The sequence below is a fragment of the Arvicanthis niloticus genome, chromosome 14 (genome assembly GCF_011762505.2).
Source record: "Arvicanthis niloticus isolate mArvNil1 chromosome 14, mArvNil1.pat.X, whole genome shotgun sequence".
NCBI classification, from domain to species: domain Eukaryota; kingdom Metazoa; phylum Chordata; class Mammalia; order Rodentia; family Muridae; genus Arvicanthis; species Arvicanthis niloticus.
Window position 1 is genome coordinate 65,541,752 of NC_047671.1, and position 25,218 is coordinate 65,566,969.

The 25,218-nt window shown below is 43.4% G+C and overlaps 1 protein-coding gene and 1 long non-coding RNA gene across 3 annotated transcripts in view; one reads left to right on the forward strand and one right to left on the reverse strand.

Moving 5' to 3' along the window:
• Window positions 1-13,598: 13,598 nt before the first annotated feature.
• LOC143434366 (uncharacterized) lies at window positions 13,599-15,978 on the reverse strand. The gene is made up of 2 exons (XR_013103827.1): window positions 15,656-15,978; window positions 13,599-14,913 (listed from the first exon to the last, which is right to left on the reverse strand). It is a non-coding gene; the product is annotated as an uncharacterized LOC143434366 (long non-coding RNA).
• A 151-nt stretch (window positions 15,979-16,129) lies between these two features.
• Window positions 16,130-25,218, forward strand: part of Trappc8 (trafficking protein particle complex subunit 8) — a 75,292-nt gene continuing 66,203 nt past the window's right edge. For both annotated transcript variants that reach the window (XM_034518079.2, XM_034518081.2), the window contains exon 1: window positions 16,130-16,575. In XM_034518079.2, coding sequence (XP_034373970.1) covers window positions 16,419-16,575 — 157 coding nt within the window. In that variant the 5' untranslated portion in view covers window positions 16,130-16,418. The remainder of the gene's footprint in view (window positions 16,576-25,218) is intronic.

Here is a 25,218-nt window from a genome sequence, read left to right on the forward strand (position 1 = left end):
GTAGTATCTTGTAGCTGTGTCCAAATCTTCTGAGACCCTGTGGAGGCAAACTGTTAAAGGCTTCGGGAGATTCTGTCACAAACTTAAATATATTAGTAATTAGCAGACTTCTGACAAGATTGAGGGCTATATCGACTGGTTATACATGAATAGAGCACACCATAATTTCATGGCAGTAGTAAAAATAATAATCTATCAAGACAGGATAGGAATGAAAATCTTAAGTAATTTGACAGGTTGTGTAATAAGAGAGATCCTGTTGACAGAAAGTGTTTGTCCAGGCAGGTTCATACCTGTGTGGCGGACTGAGTGGGTAGGCCGTGAGAACAGCCTGGGGACATGTCACGTATCGTTGATGATACAGATTGTAAAGAAAGCAGGCCGTCTGCTGAGACAGGTGTGTGTGCATGAGTGTGTGTGTGTGTGTGTGTGCATGAGTGTGTGTGTGTGTACTGCTGTCGCTGCCTTCATTTTGAGACAACAGCAGGAGTGTGTTTACCTTGGCTGAGTGGAGGCAGGACTTCCTTCCAGCAGCCAGTGCTTCCTGCTGTTGGAGTCCATGGTGGGCAGAAGTGTCAGAAGTAGCGTACTCCGTATCCCAGCAATGCAGCATGCTGTTCTTATGGTGCAGCACCGCTAGCTAGCCCTCACTTTATAAGTCCCGGGGGGTTGGTGGGGGGGGGAGAGAGAGAGAGAGAGAGAGAGAGAGAGAGAGAGAGAGAGAGAGAGAGAGAGAAGAAGAAGAAGAAGAAGAAGAAGAAGAAGAAGAAGAAGAAGAAGAAGAAGAAGAGAGGGAGGGGTTCCCTCGTGTTCGCTGGAAGGCGGCTTCTAGGACAAGGCAAAAACTGTTTTTTGGTTTTTTTGTTTGTTTGTTTGTTTGTTTGTTTTGTTGTTTTTTGGCTGTAGTGGGCAGCTAAGCAGGACATCCAAAAGCAACTACAATAGTGGTCAGAGAAGGAAGTGGTGACAGGGCAGATGGGGTGAGCTGCTGCTACAGTGTCAGAGTCAAGGGGAATTGGAGCCAGGCGCAGATAGGGCGGGCAGGCTCAAAGCTGCTTTTTCCCCATTTGCGGCTGAGCAGGCAGGCAGGGCCCAGTGGCAGCGTCGGCGGGCAGAGTATAGGAGCCCCTCACGAGAGAGAACAGGCAAGTGTAGGGGCAGCTGGTAGTTGGATGTGGGAAAGTAAGTCTCACAAACAGAGTTCCTGACAGGACTCGAGGGGCAGGACCAGACCCCCTTTTCACACAGCAAACCGGGAGCAGAGCTAAGGAGCAAATGTGAGAGGGGGCCGTGCAGTAAGCAGAGCCCCTGGCAGGGGGCGGGCCAGACCCGCTTTTCAGGGGGTGAACCTGTGGAACCAGCAGCTGCAGCGCTGCAGCGTGGGAGCCAGCAAATGAGGGCGGGGGGGGGGGGGGGGAAGCCTGCGCTACGGGGTCGCTGGTTGAGAAAGTGCCAGTTTAGTGGCCATGTAGAGATATTGTTTTCTGTTAATTGTGAATTAGACCAAGACATCCCAGTAAGTAGGGACAAGGCGGCTAAGACGCATCCATGAGTGAGACACATGGGGGGCTAGGGGCTAAGCTCTGGGCTGGTGCCCCTGAGCATACAGAGAGCAGTTTATGGAGGCCCAGCCTGGGATTCTCAGCTTCGAGGAAAAAAAAAAAAAAAAAAAAAAAAAAAAAAAAAAACTGTCTCAAAGGGAGAGAGAAGATCTAACCCAAGGGAAAAAGTCCTAGAATGAGGGTCAGTAAAAGACTAAATGTCTCCATCCTCAAGGGCAGCACAGGGGTAGATCCGAGCTCAAGAACTCTCCCCTGGGATCATGCAGACTTTACTCTGACCAGTGGGGGAACGGGGGGGGGGGGGGGGGGGGGAGCTTACCAGTTCTCTGAAGTTTAGGCTCCATGTAGGCCCCAAACAGATCTATCTCCATTTAGTAGCAGGGAGTATGCAAACCTGCGGAGTTTCTAAATCCGAGGCTCTGCACCAATGTTGTGTTTATAAAAAGATAAAGAGAGAGGGGATACGTTCTATGGGAGTGTGGTGAGATATGGGTACCTCTGCGGGCCCATGCCAAGGCATCCCTTCCCCTGAGGGACCAGCCACACGACGGTATAGTGTAGAATATAGTTTATTAAGGGCATGGGGAGGAGAGTTAAGAGGGTGGTAGAGGTGGCAGCAGCCAGGTAACTGTGAGGTGGAGCTTAGACAGAATGCTAATGTTCCCCCGTTTTGGTTTAATTAAAAATAAAAAATTAGAAAGAGGTGATGGTGAAGCAGGAATAAAGTCGTTGTGATATCTGACTACAACACCAGGTTCAATTCCCAGCACCCACATGGCAGCTCACGACTTCTGTTTTAGGTGATCTGACACCCTCACACAGACATACATACATGCATGCAGGAAAAACACCAATGTATATAAAAATACAAATGAATAATATACCTTGAAGTCACTTAAGACAAAAGGCTGCTAGCACTCAAACTGTTTAACTTGCCTTTAAGAGAACACTATAACAAGCAACATTACGTGCCTTGGATTTCTCATGTAATCAGCTTTTACAACCTGGACTAATTATAGCTAATGCATAGATTTAATATTAGGTTAAGTAGTCTTCCATTCCTGACCCAGATAATGCATGTGTGTCATTTGCTGAAAGAAGATACAGAAATTGAAAGTAACCTAGTATCTACCATAAAGGTGGAAAGCACCTACTTATGGATTGGTTGATAAACAATGATGTTTGTTATCTGGGTCAGTTGGGATCAGTTGGAAACAGTGACTTAATTTCTTGTAAACTTCTGTTAATAAAGATTTCTGTATTCCATTCCTTCTCCTATGTGATGCTCTATGCTGTTCAACAAAGACAGAGAAAACTCTCTGTTGTGGACAGGCACAGAGAGATAGACACCCAGAGACAGATACAGATGCAGGCACAGATTTAGATCATGCAACAGACAGACAGTGGACAGAAGACACAAAGGAGCACGGAGTAGAGAATTTAAGTCTGGACTTGCTCTTGCTTAAGTGGTTCCAAGGGGAAGTACCTTTATTTCTTCTATTAATTCAACACTGATTCATTATAGATAACCCAGAGTTAACCACTAGTCCTTGAAGTCGCTGAAGATGACCCCTCCCTCCCTTCCTTCATTCCTTCCTTCCTTCCTCCTTTTTTTTTTTTTTTTTTTTAGACTAGGTTTGTCTGAATAGTCCTAGCTGTCCTAGAACTCACCATATAGACCAGGCTGGCCTCGAACTCATAGATATGCCTACCTCTGCCTCCTGAGTGCTGGGAGTAAAGGCATGTGCCACCACAGCCCGGACAAACTTGAACTCTTAATCTGCATCTTAAACATTAGAATTACAGGTGTGTGTCACCACAAGTAACAGCCCTGGCTGTCCTGGAACTCACTTGTAGACCAGGATGGCTTTGAACTCACAGAGATCTGTCTGCCTCTGCTTCCCAAGTGTTGGGATTAAAAAAGTGCACCACTGGGCCAGGCTAGTTAGCTATTATAGCTAAACATATTTGAAAATAATCTGAAAGCGAATTTCTCCTTTTTTATCTACCTGAACCTGTAAGTAATTAGTCATTGTACTGATCTCTCTTCTCTGTTTTTTTTTCTATTTTTCTTTCATTGATGTTTTTGTCTTTGCTTGCCGGCATGGGAGAAAGGTTTACACAGGGAATAGGATTTACACAGGAAGTAAGTAGGCTTGAGTCTTGATGAGTAAGCTTGGTTCAGAACCATGGAGAGCAACAAAGCCATTCCCAACCTGAGAAGCACAATTTGGGCAGGTGGTGGTTGGCTTTGTTCTAAGGTTTGTTTGTTTGTTTAATTAAATTTTTGAGTGGGGGGAGGGAAAAGGGGAGGGATGGGGGAGAGAGAGAGAAAGAGAGAGACAGACAGACAGACAGAGACAGACAGAGACAGAGAGACAGAGAGAGAGAGAGAGAGAGCACACCACATTTGTTTCTGTTTTAATAGAGCACATGAGGGCATTTGATTTTCTAGAGTTGCAATTATAGGTGGTTGTAAGCTACCAAATGTGGGTTCTGGGAACTGAACTGTCAACCTCTGAAAGAACAGCAAGTATTCTTAACTAGTGAACCAGCCCTGGTCTTCCTTTAAGTAAGGATTTGGAACAATGCCTGATGTATTTGAAGTTTCTGGAAATACCTTTCTATATCTCACTGGATTTTGATTGAATAGCCAAGCCTTTCCTTGCTGAGCCATCTCACTTGTTTTTATTTATCTCACTTTTATTTATTTAAAATTTAAATAGTTTTACATTTTAAAAATGATTTTATTAATTGTATCTGTTTCTGAGTTATGCCATGTGTGTACAGATGCCTGCCTGTCAGAACATAGTCTAAGAATGGAGTCATTTGAGGAGAATTCTGAATGCTTATGAGAAAATTCCAAGACAACAAGACAACAAGTCTTATGACCTCAGTTTCTTCAAAACACAAAATTGTTCTAGGGATGTTTTTGTGTAAGGCATAGCAGACAGGACTGAGTTTACTTCAGAGTATTCATTACAACTGACTATTGTTATCAACTTATATGCTATCCTAGGGTTTTACTGCTGTGAACAGACACCATGACCAAGGCAAATCTCACAAAAGACATTTAATTAGGGATGGCTTACAGATTCAGAGGTTCAGTCCAGTGTTGAGCCCCATTTCGGCCCTGGTTTGGGCCTTGTGGACAAACCTGATCCTGGCTTGGGTTTCTGCGGCCTTGTGGGAGAGCCTAAGCCTGGCTTAGTTTTGAGTTTTGAGACCTGTTTCAGTCACTTCCATACCCGGGTGACTCAGCGAGACTTGTTTGGCCCTGCTCTGCCCCACTGTTGCTGATGTAGAGCTTTGCCATTGGCCCTGTCAGTCCCCATACCCTCTGTCACCTTCCCTGCCTTCTACATCATCTCACCCCACCGAAAATCCCCTTCCCTAAGCTCCAAGTTTATATAGGCAGGAGACTGATGCAAAAAAGTTGAGTTCCTGCTTCAACAAGATGCCTGGCCTAGTGTGTTTCTTTTGGGCCATCAACACTTACCGTCCCATTCACCCTCGAGAGACCCGGCAGGACCAGGATTGCTCTCCTCTCACCTGGACCTGCTGGCAAAAAGCCAATAGTCCTGGATGCTTCCATGTTCAAGGCAGGAACATGGAAGCATCCAGGCAGGCATGGTGCAGGAGGAGCTGAGAGCTCTAAATCTTCATCTGAAGGCTCCTAGTGGAAGACTGACTTCCAGGCAGCAAGAGTGAGGGTCTTACAACCACTGTGACACACCTACTCCAACAGGGTCACACTTTCTAATAGTGCCACTCCCTGGGCCAAGCATATACAAACCATCACATATGTCTCTATAGAAAAACATGTTTTTGCAGTGTGCAGCTTGTCCTTGTGATTGTATACAGGTTTAACTTATGAGAACTTTACTCATGTGACTTTTCTTAACCATTAGAGTCTAAGCTGCCTGATTCTCTGAATAAAGTTGGTATCATGGTTTGACTAGGTATGGCCTCCATAGACTTCTGTGTTTGGGGAGTGGCATCAATTAGGAGGTGTGGCCTTGTTGGAGGAAGTGTGTCACTGTGGGGGTGGGCTTTGAAGTCTCCTATGCTCAATCATTGCTCAGTATGGCACACAGTTGATTCCGTGCCTTCAGATCAAGATGTAGAACTTTTGCCTTCCTTCCAGCGCCACGTCTCCCTGGATGCTGCCATGCTTCCCACCATGATGATAATGGACTAAACCTCTGAACTGTAAGCCAGCTCCAAGGAAATGTTTTTCCTTTATAAGAGGTGTCTCCTTACAGCAATGAAACACTAAGACAGTTGGCTATTGCATGAGAGTTGAGTCTGCCTCATGTGTCGCCTCCACTCTCCCTGTTCCCAAGGCCTCTAGGCCAGTAAACACCTGCATCGTCCAGAAGAGGGCATCAGATCCCTTAAAGCTGCTGTTGGAGCCACCAGACATAGGTTCTGGGAATCAAACTCAGGGTCTCTGGAAGAGCAGCAAACACTTTTAACTTAGCTGCTGAGCCATAACTTAAGTTCCACAAATAGGATTTTAAATAAAGTTCTATTTATTTTCCTTGTATGGGTATTTTGCCTGCATGCAGTCTGTGCACCACCTCATGGCGGCTAGAAGATGACCTTGGATCTCTGGAACTGGAGTTACAGATGTGATGAGGAGTCATGTGGGTGCTGGAAACTGAACCTGGGTTCTCTGGACAACCAGACAGTGCTCTTAACAGCTGAGCCATCTCTGTGTGGAGCACGTGGTCTGTACCACAAGGGGAACTGAGGAATTGATGAGCATGGGCAGTGCCACAAGAAGTGCTGGAACTGGCAAAGTGGAGCATATTCAAACCCCGGAAATCGCAAAACTTGAGACTGACATGAGCTCTCTCCCTATTTCCGTGGCTGCCTCAAAGCATGTACCCAGGTGACTCCCAACCAGGTGGTCACAAGTAGTCAGTCACTTACCCAGTACCTGGAATACTTCTCCATGCTAACGGGGCATCTTAGTACCTTAGCTTTCAGCCAATGACTTTTTCCCATTGTTAGGGTTCATGATCCACCAAATGACACCCCAAACTCAAATAGTATATAAACACAAAGAGTGTTTTATTCTGCAGAAGTCCAGCATGCTTGGGCCTTCCATTACCAGAATAGAGAGAACTAAGTTAGCTTGCAAGCCTGATTTAAAGCACATTAGGGAATTCCAGGGTAGGTGACCTCTATGTTAATCTGTTGGGTCCATCTCTAAGGACATTCCATTACTGGGGTGTGAGGCTGGAAACTTGCTGGGGAGGTCTGGAAACTGTTGCTGAGGAAGTAGATGAGGAAGTCTGGAAATGGCTGCAGACCCATTGTCCTTGCCTCAGGCCAGGTGGTGGGGCAGCTTCTGAGGCTTGGACTTGACTGGAATTGCCCAGTTCTTGGAAATAGATTTAGGCCTAGTTTCCTTAACTTCCAACTTGAAGTCTGTCATGGGATCAGCCTAGACTTCTCACTATCCTGAATATTCTCACCCCAAAACTATATAACCCTTGGTTCACCCCGAATAAAGTACATGCATTGAATAAACAAGCTAACCTAGTCTCAGAGAGTTGCTTCATTAAAGATCGTTGGAGAAGGCCTCCACCTAAAAGAGCTACAACACTAAGATTCTTGGAGAAGGCCTTCTGTCTCCTGGAACCACAAAATTTGTCCTGAACTCTGCTTCCCCCTTCTGGCCTGGCAAGCAGCATTGTCTAAGACTTCAGAGGCAAGAAGCAGATTTCCTACCCCACCCATTTTGGACTTTGCCCTGTCTTCTCTCAACTGGCATACTGGCAGCACCTGGATGCCCCAGGAAAGAGAAGCAGAACCTGAAACCACATCTCTGCAGCTGTTCTATGAAATCTTAACACTTTGGAAGTGGAGGCCAAAGGATCAGAACTTCAAGGACAAAAAGATGTGGATCAGAGTTGAGGTTAGCTCAGTAGTAGAGGGCTTGATCTAGTAATAATGAAGTTGTCTGATCTCTAGAATTGCTAAAGAACACAAACCCATGAACCCACATGTAGGGTACTGGTTTATTATATGTGTGTATGTGAGCATTACACAGACACAGTCACACACACACACACACACACACACACACACACGTATTAGGTGTATATGTATGTATTGGGTACTGGATTGAACCCAGAGCCTTGTACATACCACTACATGTACTACTATTGAGCTACATGTCCCTGCCCTAATATTAACTAATTCTCCATTCCCTCCCGTGTGTGTGTGTGTGTGTGTGTGTGTGTGTGTGTGTGGTGTTAGTGATTAATCCTGGAGCCTTTATATCTTAGGTAAATGCTTTACCACTGAGCTACATTCAGATTCCACAGATTATATATTTATACCATCCTTCTATTTCAATGTTTTCAAGTAGGATATTATAAAATATTTGAGCTTCAAATAGAGGCAATTTCCCTGCATGTATGTCTGTACCATGTATGATGTGCAGTGCCCACAGAAGGCAATGAATCCCTTGGAACTGGAGCTATAAATGATTCTGAGTCACTGTGTGGGTGTTAGAAACTGAACCTGGATCCACTGGAAAACCAGGCTGGCCTCAAACTCAGAAATCCACCTGCCTCTGCTTCTGGCTACCAAGTGCTAGGATTAAAGACATGGGCCACCACTGCCTGGCAAATGTGTAGCCCAGGCTGGCCTCAAATTCATGATCCTCCTGCCGCTGCCTCCTTCAGCAAATCCTACAGGTGAGTGCCACCACAACCGGCCAGTCAGTGCTCTTAACAGCGGAGTCATCTCTGCATTCCAAATAAATTTTAGTTTATAAGTATTTTCATGGTCCCCAACTTCCAATGCTTTGATATAAAGGTAAATATTTGAGAATTAAAAGTTTTTACAATTACAATGCTCAACAGCACCATCTGCTGTTAGAAAAAGTGGGAGCAAGGGCAAATTTGCTATAGGGATTTGCTGTTCAAATCCAAAACAAGTGGAAGTAATTACAGTGGGCTGAAGAGTAGACTTGGGTCTTCACTTTTAAATTAATACAAAAACATCTAGCCTAACTTAAAATGTATGTATATGATGTGTGAGTGTAAGCACAGGCATGTGTGTGCTACAGTGCACATGTAGAGGTTAAAGCACAACTTCGTTAGAACAGTTCCTGTCTTCTGCTAGGTGGGTCTTGGGACCAAATTTGGTCATCAGATTTAGCAACAAGTGTCCTCACTAGCCCTTAGTCCCAACCTTCTTTTTAAAAATATTGTTTGGGAGCTGGAGAGATGACTCGGGAGCTAAGAGAACTTGCTCTTGCAGAGACCAGAGACACTCATACCATAAAATAAAATCTTTAAACATATTTTTGGGTTGATTCTTATGTTTACTCCATAGAGTCCAGAAGAGGCTGATGGATTCCTAGGAGCTGGAGTTATATGTGGTGATCTCTCATACATGGATACAGGAAGGAAACTTAGGTCCTCTGGAAGAGCAGTAATTTTCTATTTAACAAAAATTATGTGTATAGATTTTTATTTTATTTATTTTTTTTTTTTTTTGGTTTTTCAAGACAGAGTTTCTCTGTGTAGCCCTGGCTGTCCTGGATCTCACTCTGTAGACCAGGCTGGCCTCGAACTCAGAAATCCGCCTGCCTCTGCCTTCCAAGTGCTGGGATTAAAGGCATGTGCCACCACCGCCTGGCTTATGTGTATAGATTTTTTTTGCCTGCATGCATGTTTATGTATCAGTCTGCCTGGTGCCAGAGGAGGGTGAAGAGGCTAGAAGAGGGCATCAGGTCTTCTGATACTGGAGTGACAACCACTTGTTGTAAGCTGCCATATGGGTGTTAGGAATTAAATCTGGGTCCTCTGGAATAGCAGTCAGTGCTCTTAACCACTGAGCCATCCTTCCAGTCCTACAGCTGTGTTCTTAACTACTAAGCCATCATTCTAGCCTAGTGGTTTTCAACTTGTAGATCATGATGTCTGGGTGACCAACAACCCTTTCACAGGGGTTGCATAGTATATATCTTAAATATCAGATATTTACATTACAATTCATAACAGTAGCAGAATTAAAGTTATGAAATGGCAATGAGAACAATTTTGTGGCTGGGGGTCACTAAACCATGAGGAACTGTATTAAACTGTCGCAGCATTCGGAAGGTTGAGAACCACTGCTCTAGTCCCTAGCCCCAACTTTCTAAGCACAAATAATGTGTGACTAAGGAAAGGCGAATATCCCATAAAGTGACAAACATCTTGCTGTAACACTGCCTTAGTTAGGGTTACCATTGCTGCAATGAAACACCATGACCAAAAGCACCCTGGGGAGGGAAGGATTTATTTGCTTACTGTTCTACATAACAGTTCCTTATGAAAGGCAATGAGGGAAGGGACTTGTAGGCAGGAGCTGATGCAGAGGTCACGGAGCAGTGCAGCTTGCTGTCTTGCTCTCCACGGCTTGTTCAGTCTGCTTTATAGAACCCAGGACCATCAGCCCAGGCATAGAACCACCTATAATGGGCTGGACCATCTCCCATTGATCCCTAATTAAGAAAAATCCTTATAGCCAAATTTTATGGAGGCATTTTCTCAACTGAGGCTCCCTCCTCTCTGACAATTTTACCTTGTGTCAAACTGACGTCAACCTGGCTGGTACATGCACGATATGTGAGTGCAAGCTAAAATGTCTGTAAGTACATTCAGAACAAGGAAACTTGGTGGGAAAGCAATGTGCTCATGGTGAACGCTCTGGGATGAAGCAGAGCTAATCCTGTTTCTAGCTTTATGTTGACTGTCCAGGAAAGTTAATTGTCCTATGATCACTTCCTATATCGGAAAATTGGTGACTGAAGGTGGTAGAGGGAGCCTCAGGGATGCAGCTTTTGAGTCACCATCCATGCAGGTACAGGTATTTTGGTGATGCAAGTGTCATCTGTGCTCCTCTAAGCAGGCCTAAGTATGTTCATGTGAGTAATCCCAATAAACGTGTTGGTTCAGCAAGCTGGTGGAATGGTTTCTTTAGTCCTTGTGGTGGTTTGAATAAAAATGGCTCCTGTAGGCCCATAGGGAGTGACACTAAGGAGGTATGGCCTTGTGGGCAGCAGTTTGTCACTGGGGCCTGATCTGTGGTTTCAAATGCTCAAGCCAGATTCCTGCTGCCTTTGGATCAGGATGCATAACTCTCAGCTACTTTTCCAGTACCATGTCTACCTGTATGCTACCATGTTCGTGTTCTGATGGCAATGAACTAAACCTCTGAACAGTAAGCCAGCCCCCAGTTAAATGTTTTCCGTTTTAAGAGTCGCTGTGGTCATGGTGTCTCTTCAGTTCAATAGAAACCCTAACTAAGACAGTCAGTTATTAGCAATCTGCGGACATTTATTCACATCTCAGAAAGATATCACTTGTATTACACTCTGGGAAATCCAATGGCAATGGACTTGTCTAATGTTCTGAGAAGGAATCTTATTGTTGAGCTTTTCAACAAGTGTTTACTCTTTTTTTTTTTGGTTTTTCGAGACAGGGTTTCTCTGTGTAGCCCCGGCTGTCCTGGAACTCACTCTATAGACCAGGCTGGCCTCGAACTCAGAAATCCACCTGCCTCAGCCTCCCAAGTGCTGGGATTAAAGGCGTGCACCACCTCTGCCTGGCTAAGTGTTTACTTATTTATGACTAACCTGGTCCTCTTGGCCTTGAGGGAAGGATATGACCAAACTAAGGACATGATGAACTATTCAAAATACAAGTAATGTAAGAACAGCCAGTGTCTAGCTAGGGGAGGCATAGAAACAGAAGAGCTTAAGCTAGACCTGCAAACACAGCCTGCACAGAGCCTCGTTCCCGCAATGTGGAGACATCAGCTATTGACTCATATGCATTCTCTTCACTCATTGATTCTTTTGGCTTAGTAACAGGTCCCTGCACCTTAACATTTCCAGCCTCCTCCAGACACAGGTGAAGGGATAATCTGTCCGTGCACGTGTAAGGGTTGTCTTTGTACTATTCAAATGCTGATTTCTAGACCAGGGGCAAAGAGCTGAGTATTGATGGACTTAGGTATTGTTATTTTTATGAAGCATCATCTGTCTCAGTGTTTTATAAACATTCTTCTACACCACCTTCTGACTGGTCAATAAACAGCTAATCACCCAAATAGCTGGGCAGAAGAGGATAGTGTGGGACTTCTAATTCCAATGGGGTTGGGTGAGTCCCTGGGAGACCAGAGAGAGGCAGGGGGGAGGGGAAAGGAGAAGGAGGAAGAAGATGAAGAAGAGGAAGAAAAGGAGGAGGAGGAAGAGGGAGGCCATGAGGAAGGAAGAGCAGAAATGGCCATGAAGCAGAAGGCCTGGGATCAGTCACAAGGAGCAGGTTCTCCATGAGAACACACATGGAGCAGAGCAAACCAGGCAGAGGCAACTATAAGCAAATTGGGGCCTGTGGCTGGGAGGTAAATAGCTTAGGGGGTTAGAACAGCTCAGAACCTGCTCAGCTTAAGCTTACAGCTTGTTAATAAAAAGACCAGGTCTCTGAGTCTATTATTCAAGAGCTAATACTGGCCTAGAAAACCCCCTAAAGAATTACAGATACAGACAGGTATTGCCTAGAACTTACTGGGTACAGTGGAATGTGGAATTATTGAGTAACACTTTTATGATTTGATTTTGTTTTTAACAAAACCAGTTTTTATTATATTGCAAAAAAAAAATGTAGTGGGCATAGCAGTGACAGAAGAACCAGTTGCTTGCTCTTTAATGTTGCAGTACTGGACACTAAACCCATGGCTTTGTAGATGCTAAGTGAGCACTCTGCCACTGAACACATCCATGTCTTCACTTTAAACCAGTATCATCTACCTGTAACCCAGCAGGTAGAGACAGAAGGATCAAGAGTTTAGGGTCTATCTCTACTACCTAGTGACTTTGAAGACTACATCCAATTCATTCACTTTCTACATATGCATGTATGTATGTATGTATGTATGTATACATGGGAAGATGGTGGCTGCCAAGCCTGACATCCCGAGTCCTAGTCCCTGCATCCACATGTAGAAGGAAAGAAAGTGTGTCCTCTGACCTCTACATATGTGTCACTGCATGTGTGTATACAGGCACCTGAACAAACACAAATAAACACACATAATGAAATTTGAAAAAAATATTAGGGTCTGGGATGTGGTTTGGTTGTTAGAACGCTTGCCTAGCATGCATGAACACTTGATTTCAATCTCTAACACCACATAAAAGGGAGGAATCCTAGCACTGAGGAGGAGGATTTGAAGTCCAAGGTCATGCTTGACTATACAGTAAAGTGGAAGCCCGCCTGGGCCTGTCTCAGAAATTAAAAAAAAAAAAACAAATAGAGTAGGAACCTTATCCAGAGATCCCTGTGTGGCTATAAAGATTTCTGTATGGCTGCCTCTAGGTAAAAGACGAGTCTGTCTTCAGTAGTAAAGGGATAATCGTTGGGTAGAGACATTCTTAAACTCACAGCTATGGCAGAGGCCCCTGTGGTTATTGAGAAGCTGATGATTACTTTGTGATATGTGACTTTTAGATTTGGCTGGTAAACATTCCTATCTCTAGTCTGACAGTCAAAGTTCTATCTTCCTAGAAGCAGAGTTATGGCCATGACTGGCCAATGATAGCTAGCCTCCCTTGAACTTGATCGGCTCAGGGAAAGGCATACAGCATGAGTGGAGCAGATCAGAAGTACTCCCTGGGATCAACGGACTGATGCTGGGACTAAGTTTGTTGAAATGAGAGTATGGGGTCTGGGTGTGTGGGCAGCCCTACACTGGGGGTGGGGATGAGGGTGGGAGTGTGGTTCCAGAACGGTGAAGACAGAAGCAGAGAAGCCAGGGGAAGCTTCATCAACATTCACCTGCTGATGAAGCCTGGGGTTATGCTTGGAGCACACCCCCCTTCCCTCAAGCTCTATTTCTCCTTTACCTATGTTGTTAAAGCTAGTATAACCTTGACTTCTGCTCCCCCTTTCAATCACTGGAAATCAAATTTATAACTTCAGGTATGAGAGACTAGTGCCCTACCACCAAGCTATATCCCCAACATGTTTTATATTTATTTATTAAGACAGGATCTTATGTAACTTAGACCTTGTAGAAAGCTCAGAATCTCAAATGCTGGGATTACAGGGGTTAGCCAACAAGTGCTCCAGGCTGGCCTTGAACTTGTGCTGATGCTCCTGCTTCTGTCTCCCAGCTTTTGGGATTATAGGTGTAGTTTCACTACCTACATACACTTTTTGATGTTGTTAAATACAGAATCTCATGTATTCTAGACTAACCTGAAATTTGCTACATAACTGAAGATGTCACTGAACATCTATTTGCCTTCACTTTTCCTGTGACAGGATGACAAGCATGTTCTACTATTGCCAGCCTACATTTTTTCCCAGATAGGATTTTATTGTATATTGCAGTGTTGCAGGGTATTTGATCATACTGTGAAACCCAAGAGTGTGTTATTACTGGAAAAAAAAAAACCCAGTTTCTAGTTGTGGTGTGGCTCAGCCCTCAGCACACACCTTTAATCCCTCTGGCTGGAACACAGACATGCCCAATTCAGTCAGAGGCTGAGTGAGAAGTTAGGTCCAGTCAGTTAGTGTGGAGAGGAGTTTTGAGCTAGCAAAGCCAAGTTGCCCAGCCAGCCACAGCTCAGAAAGAGCTAGCAAGGACGAGCTTATTCAGCAGCAAGTCTCAGAAGCTGAAGACAGTCTGGGCCTAGATGAGATTATAGAGAATGTAGAAGATTCCAGGACTAGGCGTAGGTTAGCAGACTGAGGTAAATGAATTATATCAGGCAAATAATGTTGCTTTTACATCTCAGGCTGACAATCTTGTTTCAGTCTGGAATCTTTTTTTCTTTTTGACTGTTGTGGAACTTGATTTGTAGACAAGGCAGGCCTTGAATTCACATAGATTTGCTGGAATCTGCCTCCTGAGTGCTGGGACTAAATGTTTGTACCACCACATCTGGCAGTTCCCACCTGGGATTACGTGGTTGGAATTACTGGCATGTGCACCGTGCTTGATTTTTACTTAAAAAAAGATTTATTTATATGTATGTGTGTGTATGTATCTGTGTGGGTGTGTGTACCTAAGTACAGGTGCCCTTAAAAGTCAGAAGAGGGTGTTGAATCCCCTGGAACTGGAGTTACTGGCATTTGTGGGTTACCGGATGTGGGTGCTGGAAAGTGAATTCAGTTCCTCTGAAAAAGCAGTAATTGCTTTTAACTACTGGGCCATCTCTCCATCCTCATTAATTTTTGTTTTGGTGTTGCAAAACTCTTGATTATAAAGTTTGCTGCGATTGGGCATGATGACACTAACCTTTAGTCCCAGAACTCAGGAGGCAAACAGATCTCTGAGTATGAGGCTAGCTAAGGAAATAGACTGTATTTTTAAGTCTGTTAAGGCACCTACTGCAATGTCATCTTTCAGAAAGGATTTCTACAGTTTAATAGTACTTTGCGAAGAACTGAGGAGGATAGGAATGAAGTACTCTTCTCCACCTTTATTTTCTTCACACAGGGTCTTACTGTATACAGTCCTGACTAGCTTGTAACTTGATCCATAGACCAGAGTGATCTTATACTCACAGAGATCTACATCCCTCAGCTAAAGGTCAGCTCTAGGACCTAGTTTCTAGTTTGGTAAAACTCTCTGTTCTCCATTCTGTCTGTGGCAAGCCTCTGGTAATTCCCTTTTAGCGATGTAGGTGTAGGTCATGTGATTATGGGGACTGACAAGTCTGAAATATGCAATAATGGCCAGTCACACACCATGCAAATACTGGCTTCACCTCCAGGAAGTAAATACTCTTTTAAAAAAAAAGAAAAAAGAAAAGAAAAGGCAGAGCTGGGGGTGGTGGTACAAACCTGTAATCCCAGCACCTGGGAGGCTGAAGCAGGAGTTCCAAAAAATCCAGACAGCTAGAACTAAAAAAAAAGCCTGATGACATTTGAGGACATCCTTTCCCAGAGATCCAGAAAAATAGAGTTTCCCTTTATAAACTAAAGCAACCTCAATAGCACACTTTCCTGCTGGGTGGTTGAGCACATCCGTGGCAGTCCGCTTCTAAAAGCATGATGATGCTCAAAGGATACACAGTTCTGGGCACCTGCAGAGGGAAGCCCTAGGCACTCGCCGTTCACACCCCTTCTCCATCAAGCATTTGCGGTCCAGCAAGAGGAAGGCTGAACGAAAGGTCAGAAAGTAGCGCGAAGTTACATTAGTTGCTTACTGCAGGCAGGTGCGATCATTGGGAGGCCCAGAAGGTCAGGTTTGACTGAATGGCTTGCCAACAGCTTGACAGAGTTGCTTGGCACCTGGCAGAAAACACAGCCAAAAGTAGCGCCTGCCCCTCTCGGCCACGCCCACCCTTCTCACGACCGGACCCCCGCCCAGTTCAGGGAACCCACTCGGCACAGCATTTCCGGTTCCAATCTACCAACCGGCTTCCGTCGTTCCCCGTTTCCCAGTCATCACCGGCCCCGCCCCTACCGCCTCTTTGACACAGTCACGTGAGGCGTGCTCGCAGGGCCTGCCGGGAGTAGTACTGCCGGCGGGTCAGGGTTCGGCCCAACATGGCGGCTCCTGTCGGACAGTGACCAAGGCTTTGCCGTAGGGAGGATTGAGCGGCGGTGGTCGGTGTCCCCACCTGCCAGGGTGGGATGCAAAGCCTCGGGGAGCGCTGAGCGGAGGCAGGGACGGGCTCGGGCCCCGAAAGCCGAAGCAGCGGCGGCTACGCGCAGTGGGCTGCAGGCTCCGGAGTGGGGCCGCGCCCGGCCGGGCAGGCGGCTGCGGCGGCTGCGGCTGCGGCAAGCTCGGCTCTGAGGCGGGGCGGAGGCCGGGCGCCCGGCCGCGGTCATGGCCCAGTGCGTGCAGTCGGTGCAGGAGCTCATCCCCGACTCCTTCGTTCCCTGCGTCGCCGCGCTGTGCAGCGACGAAGCCGAGCGGCTCACCCGCCTCAACCACCTCAGCTTCGCCGAGCTCCTCAAGCCCTTTTCTCGCCTCACTTCTGAAGGTACGTGGTGTCCTTCCTCGTTCACCAGGCTGAAACCAAGCTGTGGCCGAGAGAAGGAAGTTGGGAGCAAGTGGAGGACAGAGGGGCGGCGGCCCGGGGCTGCGGCCGGACGAGGGGCGGCGAGCGTCTGTCAAGACAGCGCGCTCCTGACCGCCCGGTTTTCTAGGCGCTTTCTTCCTTGGACGGACCGGGTCATTAAGTCGTGAAGATAAACTTGAGCCCCGACACAAGGGGGTCCAGAGTGCTGTTAGCAGTCACCGAACAGGATTTGGCACTTACTAGACAAAATAGCAAGATGCAGCCTCCGAACGGAGTGTAAAATGAAGATCTGTCATGCCCCCCCCCATCCCCCTCGATCCTGTATTAAATTGGACTTTCAAAGTTATGTCGTTCATGACATTCGTCTAGCCTTGAGGGTCACCTCTTTCTGAACTTCTGTTTGGCTATTTACTTTTTTCCTTTTGACCATTCAAACAAGTTAATAGCTGTGGCAGCAGTTTGCCCAGTCTCAAGCAAGCAAGCAAAAAGTCAGCATGAGTAATAAACTAGCGTGCTGGAAGCCGCCATCGATTGGATTCTCAGTACCACATAACCTTTGCACACCTGTGATCCTAGCACTGAGGGAGAGGCAAGAAGTTTAAGTCTTTCCTGGTCTCTGTATGGAGGCCAGCCAGGGGTACATAAGAACCTATCTAAAGAGAAAAAAGTAAAAAAAAAGTTTGTTTTTTTTTCTTTTTTTTTAAAGGACAGGATAAATTGTAGTTAACAATGTAGATGTTTAAGCTATCGTAAACATCTACCTTAGGACTAGGACAGTGCAGTTTGCTTTTTTCATATTGATGGTTAATCATAAGAAATGTATTCATATTTAATATTTATTTGCTTTATCCAGCTTTATGTTTGTTAATTTTTAAGATGGGTTTCACTCTAGGCCAGGCTGGTCTGGAACTCAAACCCCAGGCAATCCTCCTGTCTCAGTTTCTTGAGTGTTGAGATTACTGGCATAAGCCATCATACTTGGCTCCTTCTTCAGTCTTTGACATTGTTTTTTATTAAGGAAAAAACTAAATTATGCTTATATTTTTATTCAGCGGGCTAGAGAGATGGCCCAGTGGTTAAGAGCTCTTGATGAAGACCAAATTTTGATTCCCAGCATCCGGCATGTTGGCTCAGAACTTCCTGTAACTCTTTGGGGGCAATCCAAGACACCCCCCACACACACACAGAGAGAAAGAGAGAGACAGACAGACAGACAGACAGACACTGACTGACTGAGAGACTGACTGACAGACTCAAGTATGCTTTAACTGTTATCTTTCCAACCAAACCTAGCTAAAAAGAGGAGGTGAAGTTCCTTTAAAATTTAGGTTCTGTTAATGATGAAGAGTTCTCTTACAAACTATTGTTAACCAAATGACTGTGGTGTTGATTTTGTTAAGGTGTTTATTCACAAACTATAGTGCTTTTTTTGTTGATTCACTTGTTTACATGCCTCAGGCAGGCTTTTGGAGCTTTGCAAGTTATCTTTGTAGTTAGGGTGGACGGAACTATCCGGAGAACAGGACTGAGGGCAGAGAGATGGTGCAGTGGTAAAAGCCCAGGCTGCTCTGCAGAGGACTGTGGTTCCATTCCCAGCATCCATTTGGCAGCTTATAAGTGTCAGTGACTCCAGTCCTAGGGGATCCGGCACTGTTGTCTGACACAGCACTGTTCACAGATGTACTTACATACATGTAGGTATACATATAAAACTAAGCAAAAAGACCTTTTTTGAGACAAGGTCTATGTAGTCCTGGTCTACTCAATAGACCAGGGTGGCCTTGAACTCAGATGATACATCTGCCTGTGGGTAGAGGGGGATGGACTGAGAACACAGACCACCAAAATAGTGTAGCACCACACCTGGCTAATCTAAACGTTGAGAATTCTTGGATTCTCATCAACTCTTCAGCCTATAGTTTCTTCATTGTTACACTCTTCCCATGCTTTAGAGCAGTGGTTCTCAACCTTCTGATTGCTCTGAAGCTTTAATACAGCCCTTTATGTTGTGGTGACCCCAGCCATGAGATTATTCATTGCTACTTTAAAACTGTAATTAGGCTACTGTTATGGATCATAATGTGAATATATGATACGAATGATGTCTGATAAGTGATTCCCCAAAGGGGTGGAGACCATTGCTCTAGAGTTGACATGAACAGCAAATGCATTTGTAATTATTCTTTTGGGAGTGGAGTTTATAGATCTGAGTATTAGCTCAGATTGACTTCTGTTTCTTTGTAGCCCAATGTAGCTTCAATGTTGAAATCCTCTTACCTCAGCCTCCTGAGTGCTGGAGCTGCAGGTGTGTAACACTATGCCTTGTTTTAGTTTATAGTCTTAAACGTTCCCCTGTTCTCCATACTGAGGGTCGAATTCAGGGTCCTACACATGCTAAGCAAGGGCTAACTCATGGAGCTACATTCCTGGCCCCTCTACATCTTAAATTCTTAAAATGATGTCAGTTTGACTTTGTGCTCTTTCTTGTTGTGTTGAGAAAAAGAGATAATTCTAATACTTTAGGCTTGTTTCATGTAGCTTTTCTTTTAAGTCAGGGAGTCTTTCATTGTTATGCCATTTATTATTGTTGTTATTTTGGAGCAGGGTTGGTTATGTTGCTCAAGCTGGGTGTAAACTCAGTATGTAGCCCAGGCTGACCTCCAGCCCACGGTAATTCTTTTACCTCAGCTTGCTATGTGTGATTACAAGAGTGCACCACTATTTAGCTGTTACTTTTCTTTTAAAACTGAGGACATTGAAGTACAGAAATAATAGCTTATCTGCAGTTTTATTATCTAGGAGAGATTTAAAAACTGTGTGACTTAAGATATTGTTATCTGAATCATCATCTAATCTCCTGGAAGTGCTTAAAATTACTTATTTATACTGGAAAGCGAGGTCTCATGTAACCCAGGTTGGCCTTGAACTCTTGATCTTCCTGACTTACGTTTTAAGCATTAGGATTACAAGCATGTATTACCACTTCAGAGCTCATGAAGTTACAGTTTTTGGTAGGCATAATAAAATATATAAAGAAAAAGCCAGCAAATGAAAATGTTTTCTTCTTTCTTTTGACGCTGAAAATTGAACTTGGTACCTCTTGCACTATTTTTTTTTTTCACTTGGTGGGACTCCCCATTGGTGGGATTAGTTCTAGTAATCTAACCTATTTAACTCATACATTTCTAAAGTTTTGGCAGATTTGTTTTACTAGGTATCCAGTAATGGGATAGCTCCCAAAAAGCTGTCATGGGAGGTTTTGCATTCTTTTTTTGTTGCAAAGTTTTTGAAATTCTGTAAACATTTAAATAACCTTTCTTGTGAGTAGGTGCATTTTTAGAGACTCAGCCTTCTGTGGTGTGACAGTTCCCTTCCTTAGACAATGCAGTGATGAGGGAACTATCTGGCTACTTGTATTTCCCTCTGCAGCATGGGAAAAACTAGGAAGGAGTACAGTGAGGTGGTTGATAGGAAAAGCAATCACTGCTTATTCAGGACTCTGGGAAGGAATGAGGGTAGATTGGTGTCTTAGTTTCTTTTCTCGTTCCTTGATAAAATACTCTGACAAAAACAGCTTAAGAGAGAAGGGGTTTATTTTAGCTCACTTGAAAGTATAGTCCATTATGACAGAGAAGTGAAGAGAGCAGGAGTCTGAAGCATCTGGTCATATTGCATCAACATTTAGGAAACAGATGACTGCAAACTAGAGCTATCTTTCCCATTTTATACAGTTCAGGATTCCTTTAAGGAGACAGTTTCTTTTATAGTCAAGATGGAGTAACCATCACAATCAAGATAACTTTATAGTGGCATGCCCCGTTTTCAGTGGTTGTAGTTAAGACTGCATCAAGTGGTTAGGTCAGAAGGTGTAAATTGTACTTCAGTGGTTAAGGGGGAATGTCAGGAAAGCTGTCTTCTGGGGTACAGAATGCAGAGGAGATCCTGGGAGAGAAGCTTGAATTTTAGGAAGGGGCTTTTTGATTTCATCTAGTGGTAAATTTGAATTCTCGAGAAGGCCATTTTGGCAGATCATTGAGTTTGTAGTTTATAAGGTTTCATACTGAGTTGGTATATATTTTAAAAAGTTTAAGCTGGCATAGTACATGTCTGTAATCCTATTGTTTTAGAGGCTGAATCAGGAGAATTTCTTGCTTGATACCAGCTTGAATTACATAGGGAATCACTCAAAAAAGAAGAAAGAAAGTTCAAAGGTGATTAAGATACAGGCTACAGTGGCAGCATAAAAAAATTGGTAGAGGGCTGGAGAGATGGCTCAGTGGTTAAGAGCACCAAATGCTCTTCCAGAGGTCCTGAGTTCAGTTCCCAGCAGCCACATGGTTGCTCACAACCATCTGTAATGGGATCTGATGCCCTCTTCTGGTGTTTCTCAAGAGAGCAATGGTGTACTCATATACATTAAATAAATAAATCTTTAAAAAATTAGTAGAACATGAAGTTGTGAGGGGTTGGGAGGAGTCAATAGAGGTCAAGGGTGTGAACACAATTAAATATATCGTGTATATGTATGAAATTCTCAGAGTTAAGTGGAAAATATATTTTAAAAGTTGGTTAAACACCCCACTGCCTTGTTGATGGTGTTGATAAGTAAAACTTTGGACTTTTTCTTTGTGTGTTTGTGTGTGTGTGTGTGTGTGTGTGTGTGTGTGTGAGAGAGAGAGAGAGAGGGAGAGGGAGAGGGAGAGGGAGAGGGAGAGGGAGAGGGAGAGGGAGAGGTGAGAGGGAGAGGTGAGAGAAAGGAGCGAGAGATTCTTCAAAGCTTGTTTTGTTTTGTTTAACCTTAGGCAGTAAGTGGTGAGAATACCACTTTAGATAGTACAATTTCAGGATCCAAGTAGTAAAACAAGGTTTTTTTTTTTTTTTTTTTTTTTTTTTTTTTTTTTTTTTTCTGAGACAGGGTTTCTCTGTGTAGTCCTGGCTGTCTGTCCTGGAACTCACTCTGTAGACCAGGCTGGCCTGGAACTCAGAAATCCGCCTGCCTCTGCCTCCCAAGTGCTGGGATTACACCACTGCCCGGCAACAAGTTAAATTTTTTAAAAAAGATTTATTTATTTTTATTTTATGAGTATGAGTGTTTTTGCTTGCTGTCTGTACACCATTTGTTGCTGGTGGAGTCAGAAGAGGGTTTTGATCCCCTGGAGCTGGAGATAAACACAGTTGCTAGCCACCTTGCAAGTGTTGGGAATCAAATGGTCCCTGGAAGGACAACTGGAGGTTTTACTGAGCCATCTCTCTTGCCCCCAAGTAAAATTTTCTTTATTTAGAGGAAGGAATGCAAACAAACAACACTAGATTTTATTTGTGGCCTGCAAATTTATTTGATTTGCCCTGAGTTCTGAGATCAAACTTGGCTTAGTAGTATTTTCAGTAGACTTATCTTTAGGTCTCAATAGAAAAACAGTTTAAAAATATACTGAAATGAAGGTTGCTAGAAGAAATTTGAGCACTTTTTTTTTTAAAGGACCTTGAAAATAGAGTTTAGACTTCATGTGCATATACATCAGATGATAGAGAGCCACCTAAGGTGCTTTGTATGTTTTTAAAATCTAAAAAGAATTAAATGCACTGAATATATGATAAAGCATAGTTAACTGATTCTGTCCTCTTGAAAAGGATGCTGGTGCTGTCAATACAGCATTCTACAGCATCCCTGGAGCTTCTTTGTCTCATACTGATAAGTCAGGGCTTTTTTTTCTTTTTTTTTTTTTAACCTCTTAAAAAACTTAGCAGGTCCTTTGCACATATATGATGGCTTCCAATTTCTTGAAAAATTTTTATGGGATTCCTGTGTCTAAGAATGCTTGTGTATCTGTTCTTTTATTTATTTTGTATGTTTGTCTCTGTTTGGTTTCCTGTTGTTGTTTATTTTGGTTTTCTTTTTTTTTTTGTTAGATTTGGTTTTGATTATCTTATTATAGCTTATTATTATTCTTTAGCTGCCTATTTGTTTTCTAACTAGAGACAGGGTATAGATCTTGATGGTAGGGGAGAAACTGGGAGGAGTAGGAGGAGGGGAACCATAATCAGAATATATTGTATGAAATAAATGTATTTTCAATAAAAATAATTAAAAGAGTAAAGCCAAAAACAAAAAAGCCCAGGGCTGGGGATGTGGCTCAGTTATAGAGTGCTTGTCTAGTATGTATAAAGCCCTACATTCCATGGCAGTGAGCCCCCTAACATTTATTCAAGGATTTGTACAGACCATCTACTGACCATCTATTTCAAAGAGCTAATCATTCCTTTCTGTTTGTTTAATGGTAGTTCTCTAATAATTTTAAATAGTATTTTATTGTATCATTTTAGACATGTTTTAGGAAAATTCCACTTAAACATTAACTTTACAGTTTTGGAAGTATGTTTAAATTGATTAAATTTATTTATAGGATAATAATGAATTAAATTGATTAAATTTATTTATAGGATAATAATGAATTAAGTTGATTAAATTTATTTATAGGATAATAATGAATTAAATGGATTAAATTTATTTAAATAATAATTCTACAGATCTTGAATAGTTTTCTACATGAATTAGAGAAGTTTGACAGATAATCCTAAGAAATGCCTTTGAAAGGCAGCTTCTTTAATTTGTTTACTTTCTCTGTTTCCTCCCTTTTCCCACCTCCTTTTCCCTCAGTTTTCCCTCTTTCTCATTCTTCTCTTTGTGATAAAGTCTTGTATAGGTCAGGCTGGCCTTGAAGTCCTGGTCCTCTTGCCTTCACCTACAAAGTGGGATAATAAATGTGTACCACCACACTTTAACTTTTTTTGCTGTAGTAATTTAAATATCTTTTAGTTATAAACTTTTCCTTTTTTCCTTTTGATATTCAGGGGTCAAGCCTTTATGAGCGACCTATACCCCAAACCTAAAGCATTTTATCTTAGCACTGTTCTTGTTGCTGGTCTGTTGTGACAAAATCAACGTGGGAAGAAGGGTTGTTTTGACTGGTAGTTTAGGGTACAGCTCATCATGGGGAAAAGCAGTACTAGGATATGGATGGTCTTACCATCTGCAGTTAGGCGGAGACTGAGTGCTGCTGCTCAGCCCCTTCCTCCTCTGCGACCCTAGCCTGAGGGACAGTGCCAGCCATGCTCACAAGGGATAATCTAGTCAGACCAGAGGTTTGTCTCCTAGATCAGTCTAGATTCTGTCACGTTGAGACTGTCACTATTGATCACCACATATATGTCCCTTGTCAACTTGATACCCAAATATATCACTTTAAAATATTTAAAATTTTATTTTATCTTTTGCTTGCCTGTAACTTTGTCTATGAACACATGGGTGCATGCAGTCCCCTCCAAGGTTAGATGGAGCTGTCTGATTCCTTGGGACTAGAGTTATAGATGCTTCTGGGTTTTCACGTGGATGCTGGGATTTGAACCCAAGTCCTCTAGAAGAACTAGTGCTCCTAACCACAAAGTTGTCTCTGCAGCTCCCAGTGTCTCAGTTTTAAGCCACAACCTTTTGCCTTTTGTCCCTATAGGCACATAAAAGTACTTCATAATGTGAAATGCATTCAGTCTAAATTCAAAAGCCTTTGTAGTTTTTAACAGTACAATATTTTTCTGAAGTTAAGTGCGAAGTTTCTTCTGAAACTCTGGTGATGTCTTCACATAAAGTATAAAATAAAATAAAATAAACAACAGATTCATACATCCAATATGGGATGATACACAATAAACACTCCCATTTCTAAAGAGGGGAATGAGAGTATAGCAAGAACAGTTTGGACCAATACAGGACTTAATGCCCCAGCAGGTAAACATTAAATCTGAAGCTCTGTGTTGGGTGTCTGGCCCTGTGTTCCAGCTGACTTGTGTACCTCCACCCTTCCTGGTCTGCTGCCTGGGGCACATGCAGGCTCTCAAACCAGCCTCACTGTGTTCTGTAGCTTTCTGTAGCAGATATCCCATTGCCCTGGCCTTTTTTGGCATTAGGATCTCCCAGTGCAGTGTGGGCTTTTTCTTCTTCGTTTCACAGTGCTCTCAGGCTCTCTTAGCAGGGAATCCAACCCTGTCACATACTGCCTTGGCTTAAGGGCATTTTAGAACCTTGGCATAGCCTTTCATGCCCTTCCATGCCTGTAAAACTAGTATCATGTGTGTGTTGCCAGCTTGAGGTATAGTTTAGGCTTCCTGGACCACAGTTGAATTGTTCTCTGTCCCTTCCAAGATGACTCTGGGGACACAATTTTCCCTACAGTTGTTTTTGAGCAGGCCATCCTTTCAGTAGCATTGCTTATACTCCTTTAAGGGAGTTTGGATTTTCTCAAGGTGTAGTACTGAGAGACTGGAGCTGCTCTGTGGGTAATTTTCCTGTTGTTTCAGTTCAAATAGGTTTCTCTAGAATGGTACCATTTTTTTTTTTTTTTTGGCTTGTCTGCAACTTTTACACACACACACACACACACACACACAGTAATACTGTATTATTAAAAACTACAATGCCCACCATGTTTAGCTGCTTATAGTATTTGATAATTATGGAACAACTTTAAGGAAAATACATGCAAAATATGTTCCTAAAGATACCAAAGGTATACCATAATACTCTGGCAGTTCTGTTTTCCTTTATTTTTC